This window comes from Drosophila erecta, unplaced genomic scaffold, assembly GCF_003286155.1.
Source record: "Drosophila erecta strain 14021-0224.00,06,07 unplaced genomic scaffold, DereRS2 tig00000092-arrow-pilon, whole genome shotgun sequence".
NCBI classification, from domain to species: domain Eukaryota; kingdom Metazoa; phylum Arthropoda; class Insecta; order Diptera; family Drosophilidae; genus Drosophila; species Drosophila erecta.
Genome location: NW_020825207.1, coordinates 18,750,006 through 18,769,246, shown reverse-complemented (window position 1 = coordinate 18,769,246; position 19,241 = coordinate 18,750,006). Strand labels below are relative to the sequence as shown.

At 45.8% G+C, this 19,241-nt stretch overlaps 2 protein-coding genes across 2 annotated transcripts; one reads left to right on the top strand and one right to left on the bottom strand.

The window, feature by feature from the left end:
* Window positions 1-13,548: 13,548 nt before the first annotated feature.
* On the bottom strand, window positions 13,549-15,170 carry LOC6549065 (UDP-glucuronosyltransferase 2B14). Its single transcript, XM_026980265.1, has 2 exons — window positions 14,932-15,170; window positions 13,549-14,876 (listed from the first exon to the last, which is right to left on the bottom strand). The coding sequence occupies exons 1-2, from the start codon at window positions 15,167-15,169 to the stop codon at window positions 13,549-13,551; spliced, it is 1,566 nt and encodes a 521-aa protein (XP_026836066.1). The 5' UTR covers window position 15,170.
* Window positions 15,171-18,018: 2,848 nt separating this feature from the next.
* Window positions 18,019-18,441, top strand: LOC6549066. The gene has a single exon (XM_001974130.3). It carries the CDS (start codon window positions 18,019-18,021, stop codon window positions 18,415-18,417), a length of 399 nt encoding a protein of 132 aa, XP_001974166.1. The 3' UTR covers window positions 18,418-18,441.
* The last annotated feature ends 800 nt before the right edge of the window (window positions 18,442-19,241 follow it).

Below are 19,241 nucleotides of genomic sequence, written 5' to 3'. Positions count from 1 at the left end.
ACAAGCCCGGAAAGCCAGAGAGTGACCCAGCATCCTACCGGCCAATCAGTCTCCTCCCATCAATCTCGAAGATCTTTGAGAGACTTATCTCTGCCCGAATTGCTGGGATAATGTCATCCAGAAGAGCCATCCCTGATCACCAATTTGGATTTCGTGCAGGTCACAGTTCAATAGAACAACTGCACCGCATCGTTGACCAAATATTGCAAGCCTACGATGAGAAAGAATACTGCAATGCGCTCTTTTTGGACATTAAGGAAGCATTCGACCGAGTCTGGCATATTGGCCTATTGGCCAAAATAAAAATGACACTACCAGCACCGTATTACTTGCTAATGCGGTCCTACTTGGCGAATAGGCAGTTCGCAGTACGTTTCCACTCCGCAACCTCAGGGATACATGAGGTCAGTGCAGGAGTGCCTCAAGGAAGTGTACTGGGTCCATTATTGTACTGTCTGTATACCAACGATATGCCGCAGCCAAATGCTAGTATGGACGCCAACCCTGACAGGATGACTCTAGCCACTTTCGCCGATGACGTCTGTGTTACTTACAGATCATCCTGCGAATATGAAGCAGCAGACGGCCTACAAGAGTACGCTGACAGGTACGAGAAATGGGCAAGAAGATGGAATATTGGCATAAATGGTCAAAAGTCAGCTAACGTGTGCTTCTCACTAAGGAGGAAAACACCACCTGCTGTTCAACTAGGTGAGGAGATGGTACAGCAGTGTAGTACGGCCAAATATCTTGGCATAACATTAGATCGCCGGCTCACATTTGCTCCCCACATAGCAGCCATCAAAACAAGGGTGAGAGCAGCTGTGACAAAGCACTGGTGGCTCCTAAGAAGCAACAGTAAACTCTCCACCCGAAATAAGCTCACCCTATACAAGCAGGTCATTGCTCCCATCTGGCAATATGGTTGCCAAATCTGGGGGATAGCAAGAGATAGCCAAATCAAAAAAATTCAGGTGGCCCAGAACAAAATAGCGAGACAAATTACAGGCTGTGAGTGGTACATTCGAAATAGCGTGCTACATAGGGACCTAAAACTAGTTACGGTACTACAACAAATCAACTTCCACTCCAGTCGGTACAACTCAAGACTGATGAACCACAGGAATCGTCTCGCTAATGATCTCACCATTACTCGACCGAGGCAGAGGATCAAAAGACGTCAACCAAGAGACTTAGTGCTAAGATAACAATAGCTTAATAGCTAAACATTAATTATAAAACAACATGAGAGTATTAGACCAAACTAGAAAAAGCTATATTAAATATTCCCTATAGCCGGAGCGCCAATTGGCAGAAACAATAGAAAATAAGGTAATAAAAGGGTTCATAGCTATCCTGTATATCTTAATAAACTACAATAAAAAAAAAAAAAAAAAAAACAAAAAAAGGCAAATATACACACGCTTGCATTTGTATGTTTGTATTGCATACTTTCGGGCGGCCGACTTAATTTTATACATTTTCCGCTTGTTTTTTTCGCCACTGGTAATCGGAGTGTGTGGGCGGAAAATGGATTGGATATCCTTAGGATATCCGAAGGACGACCGACGACGGACGACGGACTAAGGACGTGGCACACGTGCTCAACATTTACCCAAATCGTTGTTTTTTATCCCCGCCACGGACGCTACTATTGTTTCTGCTGCGCGTTGTCCACTTTATAATTATAGACGTCAGTCAGGCATTTAACCAGCAGCCGCTGTTTCAGCTGCCTTGTTGCTAGTGAAGTGAACTCAGCGGCATAAGCGAAATTGTTGCCGACCTCGTCGGTTTCAATTTGTGCGGCTCCCACGTAGCACGCACACAGCGCCACTTGCAGCCGCTGCACAAATGCACAGGCAAGCTCCTAAAATGCGAATCCACCAACCTAAGAGATGGAGCTTGGAGCCTCTTATGCGGCAGCCCGAAAGTATGCAACCAACTTGTCCCAGCACCTTCAGCTCCTCAATATTTGAAGAGTTGCCCAGGACGGGGCTCTACTGCCGCCTCGGTCCGTTCAAGTGGGGCTCGTCTGTACGCGTACTCAAATACCCTTAAACATGAAAACAAAACAGTTATTGCCACCATGTCCGCCCGCGGTTGTTGTTGCTGGACACGCGAAATAATTGCTTCATACATAATTATCGCGAGCCGCGTCAGCACCCACCCCCCACCCCCCACTGCCCCTCCCCTAACCCCTGCACGCCCCATTTATTTCGCCGCTCGCGGGCTTTGGTTTGCAGATGTTTGTTGGTATTAGTGTTGGTGTTGGTGTTGCTGTTGATGTTACTGCTTGGCATGGGCGTGGGCGGGGCAATTTTGTGGTCCGGCGCCTATTTTTCGTTGCCGCACAAAACTATGCAACGCATTTCAGTATTTAGCGATGGCACATTGTTGGTTTTGCGCGGCCGCGCGGTCGCTGAAACGGAAACGGAAACGAAGGTGCGACAGGGATAGGTGATAAAACAAATTTGGCAAATTAAAATGTATTAAGTAACAAGAATGTCTGCGTTGAGTGAGACGCGTGCGACTATTCATACAAAGTGCACATTAAAATTGAAATTTGTTATCTGCCATATCACATTTGAATTGTATGATATAATATGTATTGCGGATCTCCGTGAGGCACTGAGTGTTGCTAGCATACTTGCAATTTTAGGTAAAAATGCACACTTATTAATTTCCCTGCCCCGGTCAACTCACGTTATCTTCGATTAAATTCTTAACCCACACTTCAGAAATATGCCTGTGCCCGCTCTTGTGTTGCAAAAGTGCGACAGCGTTTTTAATTAATAAAAGCAATCTGCACACGCCTGGAAAGAACAGATCTCTCGCAGTCACTCTTGTCGGCCAGATGCCAGATATTTACATAATCGTTTGTCTGTTGGCTTATCCCCATCTTTCACTTGGACCACTCTTTCACTTTGTGTCTGCCAATCAACTGCGAGGTGGAAAGGACCTGGTAGGGATAGGGAACTACAACTGCTCGAAGGCAGCAGAAGTTACGAATTCACCCACCTTGGTTTTCCCTCCAAGTCTGGGGTGCCATGGATGACTCCAAGGCGCACGGAAATCGAGGGGCTGGTTGGTTGGTTGGTTGGTTGGCTGGTAATGCAGGCAGGAAGAGCGGGCTTATCGACTTCAAAATCGAATCAAATCAAATCAATTTGCAAGCGCCATTCGTAATGGAGAAATATGCCAAGTTCCAACTTGGCAAAAACAAACTCGGCAAAATAGATGCAGCCGGGCTTTTGTGTGCGCTCCTTACCCTTTCTGTTTCTCTATCTATTTCCATCCTACCTAGTGCACTCATAAATCTCAATTTTCACCGGCAAATGGCTGGCAAAAGTTTTCAGCTGCTTTCCTTTCCAACTGTTTTGCTTTTAGCTCGGTTTTCCGGGGAGGGTGGCCTGCACTTCGTCTTTTTAAAGGTTTTCCTTTAAGGCACGGCTGAAGTGCAGGGCGAATATTTAAACGCTCCTCTCTTTTTCCAGATTTTCAGCTGCACAGCAATTACAAGCGGAATGTTGGGGCAGCCAAAACGTTCGCCTATTTTATCTTTATTTCGACCTAGTCTACTTTATCGTCGCACACACCGCACTGCAAATATCTTTTGTTTTATTTTGTGGCAAGCGTTGCCATTTCCGCCATAAAACCGAATCCCTTTGCAGCCCCACTCCTCCGAAACCCATCCCCGAGCCCCGAGTCCCTGGTCCCGAGCCCTGCGACCATAAAAAATTAACAAAAACAAGGAGGGCTGACAAGAGAAATATTCTAAACGGCACAGAAAAAAATAATGGTGAGCTGGAAAAAAGGGTAACATAAAGCTCTCCTGCCCACAAAAATCGTAAAAAATTAAAAGTATCTCGCAGATACTTTCGTTCCCGTCCGGCAACAGCATTTGCACATGACCGTAGAACCGGAGCAGCGGAGGAGCGTACGGATTCGGGGAATTACGGCGGAGCAGAGGCCGATTTCACTTCTCGGCACAGTCTGCGCCATAAATATTGCTCTATGGTTTCGGTCATGCAACTAATTACATTTGCATAACTGTGCGGAGTCCTTTTTGTCCCCCGTTCCCCGTTCCCCGTCCCCTCGCCCACAAAATGCGAAGCATAAAAGTCAAAGTAACGAAATAAAATAGGGGGCCTGGTTAGACAGATGGCCAGCGAGAGTTGAGTTAATGAAAAGCGAATCGAATTAAATAAATAAAACGCAATATTCGTGTAAGGTTAACAGTTGGCGGCAAAATAAACACACAGATAAATTTAAGCACACATATATGTGTTCACGTGCACAATCATATTTCTCTGGGTAAATTTGCCATAGCGATTGCATATCGACAGACGCAGATGTATTGCATATTTGCAAACAATGCAACGGTTTAATAAAGTGCACTTTTCCACAGTGCCATAAAGCAAAATTAATTTAAGCCAGCAGAGGGCACAGTTTGTAGTTCAATTGATAGTATTTATCGAGCCAGTCTTCATATCGAACCTTTGAGTCCAGATTGCAACGGATGTCTCTTTGTTGCTGGGAAAAACCATCCTGCGTAGGTCCCCCTTTTGGTTAAATATGGTTTTTTATTTTGGTGATGATTTATTAAGCTAATATTTCAATGAAACTAAGCTCTGGCATCCATCGCTGCACCCAGCGGCACCTCAATTTAATTCACTTTAAGCGACAAGACAAAACGCTGTAATTAATTAAGTGCATGCACTTTATGCCAGAAATCGGCTAGGGGCATCCGCATTTGGATGCGGGGCCTGGGATTTGGGGTGGTCGTTGGGGCTAAATCGCAGACGCTTAAAGCCGAAACCGCACAATCAGCTAAATAGCAATTGCCGGGCTGTTTGGCAAGCGGGCTAAGGAGGGAAAAGGGTTTCCAGCGCTGCGGCGGCGACTGAAAGCCGCGACAGAAGGCGTCAGGTGACATCGACACCCGAATGCCAAACACCTGACAGCCACCCAAGTCCCACCACCCACCGCCCAACACCAACAGCCAACTACCCACCACCTAACGTCAACTTCATTTTGCCTGTTTTGTTGTCGAGTGGGCCAAAACGGTGGCAGGAAATGCGAGTGAACAGCGAGCAGCGAACAGCGAGTGTGTGGCAAATTAATTGACACTGCGCCAAAATGTTTGCCAATATTATTGGCAGCGGAAATTGTTGGTTCAAGATCGCCTGAATTGAGAGGGCAAGTGGTTTCTGGACTCTGGTTCGGCTTTCGGTGCCAAACTAATTAAAGCTGATTGCCAAATGATGATGACTCATCTGGCTGAGTGATCTATTTGCGCTGCATAGTAGACTTGGGCTGGGTAAACAAATCAGTCCGATGATTTGCCATGTCATGCATGTAAAATGTGAAAGTTAAGGTGGGCGAAAGCCAAGTGAAGCTTGGTACAGCTTTTGGGTTCAAATTATAGTAATTCATCAAGATGGAACGCTGAGTTGCTACTGCTGGATTGTTGGACTTTCAGCTTAGTAACGAATATATGAGAAACCAGTCTACTTCTCATATAGATTCTCACTTGACTCGTTGGATCACTGATAAGGTATTTCGTATTCTTGCAATAATCCATTTCAAGCACAAAGCAACAAGAATAATGATAGAAACGAGTGGAACCTTCGTTTAATAGGTGACATAATCCTTATATGAGGAAAACTCGCTCAACATATGTGCTAATCACGCAGAAACTACCTTGAAATCCGAGGGATATCCTGTTAGACATAGGGCGCTTTCAGAAAAAAGGGTACAAATCCCTTCAGGCGGCTTTTTATCGATGGCCGTGCAGACCATGGCCCGAAAACAAGAGTGGTCCCAGAGCGATGGCGTTGAGCTGCTCCCACGCGGGCGCTTGGCTTTAATCCATTGACCAATAGACGCACCACGGCCAAGAGCGGTGCTCGATTCCCTCCACCCACCAGGATGCCTGGATACAGGATTCAGGATACAGCACTAGGGGGATGCCGCGCTGGCATGCAGGGGCAGATATTAACGTGCGACGGCTGCTGCAACGCAGCGCAGCTGACAAAATGGCCAGTTGGCTTATAGCCATGGCCAGTTGCCGGCATTCGGTAGTCGGCAGTTGGCAGTCGGCAGTCCCCTGGCTTCCTGTAAGTGATCAATGTTTGTCTATGCTCTGCGGTGTGCCAGAAACCCAGCCAGAAACCCAGCCACCCCAAAAAAGTATGGTGCGCGTCCTGGCCAGTGGCCACTGGTCATTTGTTTGCTCCTGCTGCTCCCAGGGAGGCCAGGGAGGCCAGGCAGCGCCCGGAACGCACACTCCCATCATCGCATCGTGCTGCTGGAATTGCCTCTGTAAACATGCATAAATTGTTGCATACTTTTGGGCTGGCTGCGCCTCGAGTTGCACTCGTCCTGGCTGGGCAACCTCCCTGGTCCGCCCACCCATTGCTTAGCCTGTGATTATGTTTGTAGAGCCTGTTAGGACCTCGCCCACCGATACAAGCCCTTCGCAGCGCCGCTCGTTAAGTGCCAGTGACTTATTTGCCTTGTCACCGTGTGGGTGTGGGTGTGCACTGGCGTGTGTGTGTGAGGCGGTTTAACGGTGGTCGGCCACAAGTTGGCTTTAAAATGTACAAAGACGTTCCTTTTAGCTGATTGCCGTTTAAGCTAATCGATTTCGGGGGGCGAGTGGCTAATCTGTTGGCATAATATGGCGTGGCATGCGTTTAGTGTGTGCATGACCGATTTGAAGGCCAGATGAAAGCACTAGTTTCTTAAATGCCAGCGCAGTCAAACAAAGCGCTATAAGTGCATGTTGATTGAGCTGCCTTGTTGCCATTATTTCAGAAGCTCACGCCATGTTTAAAAGATCTTCCGCTCATAGTGTCCGCCAGCTCAAGCGGGAAAAGCAGTAGTAATTTCGCCCATATACAGGTATATGAATATGAATAACTCCCTAACTGGCGCCCGTTCGCCACTCTTATCTTTAAAGTTTGCCCCAACTTTTGTCAAGCCCCACCTGATGACGCTCCCTGGCCATAATGGCAGCCTGGAACTTCCGCTTTGTGGCTGGCAAACGCCGACGGACCCCGCTTCAGTACGTGTTGTGTGGAAATGCACACGCTGTGCGCTTAATTTCTCAATAATGCGCGCCAGCACAAGGCGAGAAATTTGCCTGATAAGCGCTTCCTCGGCATCCCCGCTCCCCCAGCCCCTCCGCACATTCTACTGCCTTTCAACCCATTCACGCCTTGGAGAAAGCGCCCGGAGCCGATAAACCCAGATGCACAGCGGGCTGCCGGAGGAGCAGGAGGAGTTGGAGGTGGAGGTGGAGACAAAACTCAGACATTTTATTGGCCTGGCCCGAAAAAGTCAAAAAAGGGCTGACTGAAGGTAAACGGCTGCGGTGCAGGGGAAATAATAATGGCGCCCAGCTGTGAGCTGCATTTGAAGAAGTCCCGCTGAGTGTGGGCCAATTGAAGCACCCCAAGCACCAACAACTGCAACAAAAATCATTAAGCGTGCGGGAAAAAATGGGAATGAAAATGAAACTTGCAACTGCTTTTTAAAGTCGATTGTGGCGCCCATTGAAGCTATACTCGAGTATATCCAGCTGCAACTCCAACTCCTCCGCTCGAATTCTTTTCATATAATAATTGCATACTTTGCGGTTGCGGTGAGCGGTATGAATGGAAGTCATTTTCAGGATAGAGTGGAAAAGGTCAGGTGGTGAGAAGGAAAGCAGGAGTGGCACAAACCAGAGCAAAGGAACCAATATTTACACTTTAAGTTTGCGTGTTAAGTGGGTGAATTAATTGCTTGGAACGCTTTCAGTGCTATCAAATCTATTGCCAATCCAAACGAGCTCAAGCACCAGGCGTATTATTTATTGTAAGACTGGCCACTTGGCAACTATTGGGCAACTTTTTGCACTTGCATGTCTTTTGGCTCGATGTGCAAAAAGTCTCAAGTCCAAAGTATCGCCGAATTCGCTTCTATACATATCTACGCATATTCCGGCTTTTGAGCGGCCAAACTAGTTTCCCTCTAATTGGATATCCATTTCGAGTGCTTTAAACAGGCTTAAATTTCACTTAAAGTTACGCACAGCTTATGGTTTTCCCGCCCTGACTCCCATTATGCGGCGATAAAATATTATCGTAGCTTCAAACTTTATAAAAAGGACTTACACCCTTTTTTGCGCTGCCATCCCCTTCGTTTTTTCAGCGAAATCAATTTTTTCGCAGTCTTTCTTTGGCGCTCCCCGCGGATTCTTGGGCAAACAAGCAAAAGTTATAATTTGCCATATAGACACAAGCATTAGCGATGCGTGGCGTTGGGTATTTAGGTGGGCGACCTGGGGATCCGGGGATCTGGGGTCCGGGAATCCGGGAATCCGGGAATCCGGGGCGTGTGTCGTGCTTTTGCACGCGAAATTGCTCGGAAGTAATTTTGTTTACCTTCTATTTTGCGGTAATTGTTTGCATATGCAGCTGACAAAATTGTCCTCCGATGGCCAACGAAAATATGCAACCCGGTCGAGGCTCCCCGCTCCACAAACACCCCCCCCCCCCAAACAGCCTTCGGCGATGGGAGCTCGGTGCGTTGACCGAGTTGTGGCAGGTGGCTTCCAGGTGGCTGAAAACTAGAATCGGAAGTGCGTGCGCTTGGCAGTTGAAGAGCTTTCTTCCAGGACAGGAAGTGCAGCCACTCAGGCAGCCCAGCTCCCTTGGCGGGGAGTTCCTCGAAGTGCCATGTCCTCGACTCAACTGCAATCAAAAACAACAGTGATGCACGCGGATTTCTAATTGTCAATATACACATTTTCCATACTTAAGGAAGCAATGTGTAGTTAGTAAGCTGGAAAGCATTAGCACAATAATACTTCCAAAAATATATAAAAATCAAAGAGCGTCTTAGCCTATCAGGCAGCCCCGTTCCAGGGTATCAGAAAAGTTGGCGACTAGTGAGTCAAAATGGCGCGCGCGACCACAGTTTGTTTTTAGCTTCGGCCGGCCCGGCGCTTTGATAAAGTGCAGTCTCCGCAGCATAAACAATGAGGATATGTGGCCAGGAACCACCTTCCATGGGCGGCCCCTCCTCCTCCGCCTCCTCCGCCTCCGAGGCTGTCGTGGGGCGTGGCCAGGGCGCTGCGAGCACGTGTTTTTGCCCGTGGAGTGCTCTCGGTGGCCGTTAATTGAAATGCATGTGGTGGACTGGTGAGCTGGTGGACTGGTGGGCTGAGGAGCGGGCTCCTGGAAGCAAAGGGCCGCAGAGGCGTTGACTGGCTCTGGAAAGCGGCTAAAGGTGTTTTCGGTTGGGCGGCGGGGGAAGAGCGGGCTTATCAGGCTGCAAAGGTACCTCGTCCGTGGTGTGCAGTTCTTGAGGCGTTACCAGGATTGGTATCTCAAAAAGGAAAGGGAACGCTTCGAAGGATATAGAAATACGAACGTCGGATAAATAGAGGTTCAAAGTTCATGGAGTCATTTTCCAATTTAACAAATTACTTGGTGAAAACTTTATCATATCTGCTTAAGAGAATTAGAAAGTGATGTAAAATAAAATAAATAAGTTTAGTTATAATTATAGTTTTAGGTCGGCTACCTAATCCAGGGTACTCCCGGGTAGTTAGGAACTTGCAGTCGGACTTACAATCAAGAAATATGTACACTTGCGGCTTCTCCTTTGTATCCTGTTTTGTATCCTGGCGTTCGACTTTCATCTCGGGGCGTGTCTGTTGTTTTAGTGCCCCAATCCCGCCCATTTCCACGCCCACTTACCGCCCGCCGGCCTTCCCTTCATGTTTACTTTTGCACGCACATTTAGCCGGCGGCAGTTAGATTCATTTTTGGCTGTGTACTCACGTGTGCGTGTTTGTATCTGTGTAGCTGTGTGTCCGTGTATCCGTGTATCCGTGCATCTGTGTACCCGAGCAACCGTGTATCTGTGTATCTGTGTATCTGTGTGCTTGGCAGTTATAACACGCACATTTCGCCTCGTGTAGTTCAAGCGGTTTCTAATTTCCTTGCCGCTGGCTGTAGCAAATTCTAATTTATTTGCAAACTATGTAACGCACCCCCCTCCGATTCGCAGCCCCCTCCGGTTCGTGCCCCGGGCAGCGGCAATTGCAGCAGGAAGGGCAAAGGTCGCAGCTGGAGCAGGTGTGTGCTGAACGAGAGAGTTCGCCTAAGCGTTAGCGTTGATTAAAATAACGCCCTTTTCGAAACAAAGCATCTGAGGGGAAAATAAATAAAATAGTTCACCTTCGCCGCGGGTGGTAATAATGTTTTGCATGTGCTGTACAGGTGTTAATGGGCGAAATGCACAAGCTTTGGGGGCTACAAAATTCGATGTATTTAAAAAAATGTGTGTTCTCTGGAAGTTTTAGGAGCAATGAATGGTTTGCAAACTCGGAGTTCTTATGAATTCAGTGTAATGATCCAACGGGTGTATTAGCTTTCAATTCTGCATTAACTTGGATGCTGGAAGTTGGAAGTTCGTCTGTTGAAATGCCAATTACAAGTGCTTAAAACGGAGATATTGAGCTCAGACATATCGAGGTTAAGTTGACTTTGCAGGATATTTGTGCAGTAAGCGCTCGACTTTCGTTTTAGAGCAGACAAAGTACACTTGTCCTGTCTTGTGCATCCGGATTCCGGATGCCGGATAATGCAGAGGCCTACAAAATGCCTATCCATTCAGTCAACATCAGTCAGATTATGTCCTCATCTGCGCAGGCACAAGCCAAAAAGGACACAGAGTCGGAGTGGAGTTTAATTTCCAAAAAAAACATAAAAACTTCAGCTTCCCCTGCTGCTGCTGGTCGGGGGGAAAAGTCAAAAATCAAGGAGCCCGAGCTCAATGCAATCAATGGCTTAAACCAGAGCACAATCGGGTGGCAACAACAATAAAACAGCATCAAAAACACGACCAACAACTCCAGCAACTTGTCAAACAACCAGGCCACTTTACACAGACTGAGATAGGCAGAAAAACTGCAGTGAGCTGAGAATTTCATAACAATTTTCATTGCCAGACTGTGTGTCTTTCGGGCCCGGTGCAAAGCCTACAGTGCTGGGCGCCTAAATGTATGCAGAGCATTTTTACCGAGCCATCGGGATCCTGAACAGGTGGGGATGGGGATGGGGATGAGGAGCAGGTAAAAATCTTGCTGATTGAATGGTTTACTTGCACTCAAGCTGCCCACCCCGTCTCAGCCAGTATCCTGGCAACAAATTGACAAAAATTGAATAAAATAATACCCAGGCCTTGCTGAGTTTTTCATGCGTGTGGCTTAAGCCAGCACAGCCACTAACACCACCACAAGCACCACTGAAATATGGCCAGGTGGCCTCAGCTTATGCAATCCCGCAAATGGAAATATGTTGTATATATTTATCGCTCGCATCGCCTGCTTTTCAAGTAATACGGAAAGGCAAAAAGTTGCACTACGCAAACTCGATTGCAACACTTACACAGGCAACCAACTGACACAAGCACACAACGCACACTTTCGACCGAGCTTCCAGTGCACAGAGCATCAAACATGGCTAAAACCGCATGGGAACATGTATTTAGTGCCCGAGATATATCTTCTTGAAGGCATGGTAAGTTTGCTACTTAGGCAGCTTGCTGAAATGCCACCAAATCCAAGGATTAGTCCATACATCTGCTACTGAAGCGAAGGGAATTGGGACAGTGCACAGCGCTTTTGACCCACTGTGCCGTGCAGCGCGTAGTGAACATTTGCGCCTACAAGCGGGCAATAGATTTTGCAATCTGCTCTGTATTTGCGCACATGATTTTTCTCACTCAGCGTGCGTTGCTTCCTGTCCACGTTGTAGTTCGCTTTGTTGTTGCCCGCGCTACCCATCTTTGCTGGAAGGCTGGGAGTGAACATGCCGCACCAACTTTGCGGCTTCAAAAACTTCTGAGTATGATTTGCATTCCTTGGGTTATCACCGAGCACATTAATTGCACGCCACTCTTCCCCAGCCTGGTGTAGATCCTTATCTGCATTAAAATTCAATGTATAGATATACTGGACTACTTGGAGTATAGTTATCCTACAACCATGATGGAACGATACCCAAGAAACTTCGGTTCCAACAGTTCCAGATCGTCCTGAAGAGGATATGCGAAGGTCGGATTACCCCAAACATGCCACATACTCGTATGTCCGCAGGGTGAGGAGCGGTGAAGGAGCGGTGTGCATATGGAACGTGGCTGATGATGGGGCGAGGATGGGCCCCAGCTGGATGGCAGTGGATGTGGCGTGGTCGGTGGGCGGAGTGACATCATAATGCTAATGATATTTGCCTTAAAGAATGGCAGCCGGAGTCGGGTTACAGGTAACATCCAGTTAGCAGCTGCTGCCGGGGACTTTAGTGATGAAAAACTCTTTAGAAATGCATTAGTAATTTTCTATGGCTTGTTGGCCAGGAACTCGGTCCTTATGCTGTCCCTCCACGGTGGTGTTTTTGTTTTCACAGGTTTTCACACTCAATTGACCAATGAAATGTGCACAGGAATGAAGCGTGTGTAATGTGGACTTTCCGATGGAGCGATCGACTGGCTGGGATGGGTTGCAGTGCAAGTCATTCTATCCCCTTGGAAATTGATCAAAAATATATGTTAATTAGTTTATTTTCAACGCAACAAGTCATTCTATATCGCTCTTTTAAGAATTTCGCTTACCGAAATGTTATTTAAAATAAATTAGCTTCGCTTTAAAGGCCACTTCCATTCCAAAGTTAGCCTGGCTATTTCATTAATTTCCTTTGTCCCCACATCAGAAATTATTTGTATAGGAGTGGGAGGGTATGGGAAACAAAGCCAAAATGCGAGCCCATCCATTTTTAAACCGGAACGGTGCTTTTCTAAAGATCTCGACGAAGGCTAAATACAATCTAAGCCACAAACCATTGTAACGTAAAAACTGTTAAGATTAACCCGATAGCAGTGTGCGGAAGTATAATTTATTTCAGCTTACATCTCCCGAATCTATATGTTATAAATCTATCATCTATCATGTATCTTTTTTGATATATTTGTAAGTTCATTTACTTTCTGCTATTTTTATATATTATATAATATTACCTTTTTTACTCTCCTCAACATTTGGCTGCTGAATCCGCACTTTCTTTACAAAACCAAGAGAATACTATAAATTCACCCCATGTTTATCTTTAAGGTTACTGCTTCTGTTTCAGGGTCAAACCAGGAGTGCACTTATAGGAAAAACATTTTAATTAATTAAAGAAAGGCTAAACGAACGCACTCTGAATCGACATACTTCTCTACTTTGGTCAAATAATTGACTGAAAACTCCCTCTCGATTTACTTAGTTTTAGCAACCGAAAAAGTGTGGGAAATAATTAATAAGATATAGCTAATTTGTTCCATAAAAAAATGGCACAGATTAGCTGGGCTTTTAATAATCTTACTTCAATTCTATTTATATTTATATTCAATTAAATATTTTTATTTCCTTTATTTAGTTACAATTTTAATGTTCCTTTACAAATATCAGGAATTGTTCGCTTCAAATAAACCCTTCCTTCACTGGGATCTTTGCTATTTCTTGGAATTTCCAAAGAACGAACACTTAAATGTCATCCAAAGGCTTGCCACCAAGAGTGGAGCAATCAGGAGACATCTTACCAAAGACTCCAGTGACATCCAAGTTGCGACTCCAATGAATTCCAAGTCGTAGTAGGCGAAGAAACCCGAGTCCTGGACAGCCACTCTCATGTGATGAGCTCCCTTGTGCCGCAGAACGTATTCCGTCCACCAAATGGCAGTGGCTAGTGGACTCATTGGCTGATCCCGATATCGCTCCGACATCTGTCTGGCTGTCTGGGCAAATCGCGGCTCCTGGAGCAGTCGCTCGATGGTCTCCTTGAATTCCCGCTGCGACATTGTCTTGTGATTGAGTCCCAATCCATAGCCAGCCTGCGTGGCCCGGTTGACATTCGCGAGTGCGCCGTTGAAGAAGGGCAGACCCAAGACAGGTTTGCCATGATGAATGCTCTCGATGGTGCTCAGCAAGCCGCCGTGGGTGATAAAGAGCTTGACCTTAGGATGAGCCAGGATATCCTGCTGTGGAAACCATTTGCGGATGAAAACATTGGCCGGCTTGCCAGGCAAATTGTCGTCCTCGAATTTCCAGAGCACACGCTGCGGCAAGCTGGCGAAGGTTTTTAGAATAAGATCTCTCCTCTTCACCGGTAGCTCCTTGCTCAGAACATTAGGGCCCAGGGAAAAGTAGATCACACCCTGCTCTCCGGAACCCTGAATGAACTCTTCCAAGTCCTTGGGCAAAGGAGATGGCTTGTGGGATATGTGCAAACCTCCAACCTCAATCATGTTGGGAACGTTGGGACGCGGGAAGCTTAGTGAAAAGTGCTGATTCAGCAATACCAGAGAGAAGTTTCTATTCAAATCGGTGAGCTTAACCCTTTTTGCGGCCTCGGGAAAGTGTTTCTCATACATCTGTACGTGCTCTGGCATATGCACCAATATGTAGTTAAGCCAGGCAATCATGGTATCTATAAAGTTGGACACCCGCTTCTGGAATGTCATTCGATCCGTGAAACCCGTCGACAACAGCGGAGTATACGATAGAGGCGATACATTGCCCACTAACTCATCAATATTCCAATCAGTGCCAAAGGTGGAGAATCCAATTATAGGAGCATTGAAGTGGACCGCAAATCCATAGTAGGCATCCGAGCGTAGAGCCTCCACAATGATAAGATCGAACTGATCCTTTCCAGGTGGCAAGAGGGTTTCTGCAACCTCTTTGTTTTCAAGAACACTGCGCGTAACCACCACAAATAATTTATTAATGTAGGTGTTCTCCTCCCAGGTATTCGTGGGTTCTTTCAGCTCGTTGATCAATTCTAAAAGGTTGTTGTAAAATTGTGTAACATACACGTATATGTTCAATCATCTTACCATTATAATTGTCCGACAATTCCGAGAGGAAAACATCGCGAAAATTAGCCACTGGTTTCATTTGCGGGAACGCATTAACCGAGGTCACCTGGTGACCCCGACCAGCCAGTCCCTTTAGATAGGGCTCCACACTAATATACTGCGATGGCCCCGGAGACGGAAATATGGCCAGTATCCTGGCAGCCTGCAGATAGGCTGGCAGGGCTAGTACCAGACAACTTATCCGTAGAGCGCGCATCCCAAAGATCGTCTGCACTTCGCAATCTGACAGGTTCGCACACTCTGAGGCACTGACATGCAGTATTCTCGACAGACGAGATTACGAAAAATTCTAACCTCGCACCCTATAACCACAAATTAACTGAGCATTTTGAGTGTATGCTGCATTACATTCCTTTTTGAGTGTGCAATTTATATTAGGGCCTTAAACTACGGTTAAGTAGAGTCTGAGGTTCATGCATGCACAATATGATTATAATGATACCATTTCTTTCGAATGAATATTAATATTTCCTTGCCTCACGAACAGTTTTGCAACATGGCTTTTAGATTTTTCTACTAATTTGTAGACTATCCTAGTATTATTATTACGTTCACAGCTGCTTGTAGCAGAATAAATAATGTAGCTGCATCCTACTTAAAGGCTGAACCTAAACTCGGTGGCGGCATAAACTCAAATAGTTAATCGACTCTAATTGGTTACTGGGCCTTCAATTGACCAGGCCCCACACGAGGTTTTGCGATTATTTAAGTGAGACCCCTTTGTATGAAGACCCCTTTTAAGTGAGACCCAGTCATGAAGATCAATGTGGATGCAAAAGTGACTGCGATGAGCACCCAGGTGTCCAGGTGTCCAGTTAGTGGAACTGAATGAAATCCAGATGCCTCAATCTCAGTTAGTGGCACTGAATGAAATCCAGATGCCTCAATCTCAAGTGTTTGGCGCCCTTGTGTCGCAACACAAATTTACAAATTTACAAATCTCGTTGATTAGCAAGAGTTAGTAACCTGTATATAAAGCGACAAGTGCTTTATAACTTTTGTAGCCTCCACAAATAATGTCGAGTGACCTTATAGATGTGTTGAATTCAACACTTGCTCTACTGAGTTTTCAGCTATTATTTATAATGTTCCTGAACCTGTTTCTGATGAAAAATATTCAGGGTCAGACCAGGAGTGCATTTGTAGGAAAAGCATTTTAATTAATTAAAGAACGCACTCCGACGCAGAACCGACATTCTTCTCCTCTTTGGTATAATAATTAACTGGTATTTATTTTTTGTTTAATCTCCTTATAGCTGAACGTTTTTACGAGCACATAATTGTATTTGAATGAGTTTATAAGGCAATTTAAAAGTACTAACCATTCAATTTCGACTAAAGTCATAAAATAACTCAAACTTGGAAATATTTTTTGGACTTAAAACCACACATTTAATTGACTTCCACAATTTCTGCATTTTTGTTTGTTCATTGAAAGCGAATAACGCTTATATTACATTTTATTCGGTAATTAATTCACGAAAACCAATATAGCTACAAAAAAGCAAATTACCTATATATTTGTTATTAAAAATTAAAAACAAAATGTAGTAAATGAATACGTGCAGTGAAATTCGCTTTTAGTAATAATCGTAATTGACAGCTCATTTGGTATTAAACAGCGGTGCAAACATCACATTTAAGTTCCCCATAAAATCAGATTACGAATAAATATGAGCAACTAACAACTCGAAAAGCTAATGGCATAAGCTCGTAATTGGCAGCTCATTTGATTTAAATCGTTTAAAACCGGCATTGAAATTAAATTCTATGCAAAAGTAATCTGTTTTATATTATTTAGACTCCCTGATATATTTCAAAAGTTATGATTTAATTATAGTACGAGTATGCTGGGGAGGAAAAAGCTTGAAATGGTGGCAATATAAGAGCACTTTCCTTCCATCGTTTGAACTAAAAAACGGAGGTGCCTGCTTCCCAATCATTTTTGACTCCATCCACCTACGCGATTTGATCCGCACTCGACAATCGCAGCGGGAACATAATTAAATCATGAGTGTAACGAATAGGTCGAATGGATTCGCCCCATCTGACTCACACCCAATTCGAAGTGGAGCTGGGCGTTCCGTGACAATGATGTCGTCGAGGCCATGATGGCATGGGCGTGGATAATCGCAACAATTATCAGCGATGAGTCTGCGACACTTGACGACAAACATGGCCACTCTTTATGCCCCACACCCCCTTCAACTTGTAGCACTAGTGGAATCCCCACCCACTGGGGGGCGATAAAATTTTGTTGCCCAGAGTAACGCTCCACGATTGTGTTCATTGACTTTGGGCTAACGATTTTGTTGAGTAGGCTAATGTGTCAGGACGGGCCGTATCCCTGTTGTTGCCACTTTATGGTGGCAGAGTGCGTGCGGACTGGGGCTTATCAGGCTTATCGGCCAATAATTCCCCGATAGCGCATTGCGCACATTCGACCGGCCCATGAATCAGCCGTTGGATCCGTGAGCGTGATTTGATAACTGGCGTTTTGGCTTTATCTGACGCCCCCGCCCCCACCCCCGCCCCCACGCACCGAACGTGACATTCAAAAAAGGACGGTTTAGACCAGGGTAGGGTACTTGGCCAGGCTTTTCAGTTTCGAGAGCAGTAGCATTCCCTAGGGTACTGAAAAGCTATAGAGTATTGCCATCAAATGATGTGCAAAACTGTTATAAGCATCCCTTCACATTTCGTTAAATTATATTCAAAAGCTCGGAAGTAGTCTATAACTTCCCTAAAACTTTCACTTTTTCCCAAGCACGTGCATTCCTTCATTGTCTTTTATCAGGCTCTCCAAAATAACCCACAAAATAAACCGCACATTTCGACATATTATTCGTATGTCCATGGGTTTATCAAAGTCGAATTGGAATCGCTATAAAAGCACGGCACTCGCTGCCCAATATTTAGTGGCAGAGATTCTCCCGAACCCACAGGCACTGTGCAGAGTTTCCCCGAAAGGTGCTCCCTAATAGTATTAATTAAAGTCATTGAACAAGGCGTGGCCAGCGAATAAATCATAGTAATTGCGCAAAAATGCCGAACATTGTCGCACTAAAGCTGAGCTATTCGCTGATGGAGGGTCACAAGGACGAGGGCAATATCCTGGCGCTGGACCAGTTGGCGCTGCAGCAGCAAATCAGCGCGAATTTCCTCTTCCAGGCGATCTCGAACTACAAGAAAACGCCATCCGAGCGGAAGACGCTGCACTTCATTACCAAAAAATGGCTGCACATGCAGATGCTGTGGCGCGAGTTCCGACTGAGGGATAAGCAAATACGGCGGCGTGGCCACAAGGATGCGCGCCTCCTGGAGCACGGCTACTTCCAGCAGGAGCTCTTCCAGCTGGTCCACGAAAGGTATATGCTTGTCCGTGGATTCCTGAGTCGTGACAAAAGAAATCTGCTCGCTGGTCAGCCAGCAACACGGCCATAATGTTTATTCAGAAGACAGAAGACGGCGGCAGAAAAAGCAAAATGGAGTCGGCAGGAAAAGGATGAGTCAAAAGGATACGGCGACACGTGAAAACTTATTCCCCTGAAAAAACACATTTCGAATGTGTGTGTGGCCGCTCTGAGTCAACAGTTCGATGCCGGCTGTGAGATGATATCCGTCAACAGCGACTCCATTTCCATTCCCCATTGCCAATTCGAATCCGAATCCGAATCCCAATCGCAATCGCAATCCCAATCCAATGGGCAATCAATCTGACTGGACCCTGGACGCCATCTATGCCCCCAATGATTGATTGCACTCGGCAACGCTTACCACAATTATTATGATTTGCCAAAAGGTTATGCAAGTCACGCTGGTGACGCCGATTGTGGCCAAAGGCACTTTAACTTTAGCCAAGCACCTTGAAATTTAAATAAAGTGCGCCTAACCCTTGCTACTTTAATCGGGATCAAGCGAAGGCCTCTAACCAAAAAACATGACCAATTCGATGGGGAATTCCTGGATGACCGAAAACACTTGGCGATTGTATCGCTTAAATCAGCGATTAGATAAGTCGTGCCGCGGGAATTCCGCTTTTAATAGGGGAAATGCCTTTGCCAATTAGGGGGACTGCCCGCAGCTCTCTGCGAGCAAACTTAATTTACTGTCCGGAATTATCTTGTTTTGGCCAGTTCTTTGAACAGGGAAATCAATTTCCCTGGCCAAGTGCAGCGCTACTAAAACAGCCAATAAAAACTGGCCGCACACAAAAACAAACTAATTCGATAATTTGTTTTAGATGCCCAAGCGAATGAGCAAAGGCC

Bases quoted from the DNA above. Each gene is read 5' to 3' on its own strand.
- LOC6549065 (XM_026980265.1), bottom strand. From the start codon at position 15,169: ATGCGCGCTCTACGGATAAGTTGTCTGGTACTAGCCCTGCCAGCCTAT. The intron at 14,877-14,931 runs GTAAGATGATTG...ACAACCTTTTAG, and splicing joins ATTGTCGGACAATTATAATG to AATTGATCAACGAGCTGAAA.
- LOC6549066 (XM_001974130.3), top strand. From the start codon at position 18,019: ATGCCGAACATTGTCGCACTAAAGCTGAGCTATTCGCTGATGGAGGGT.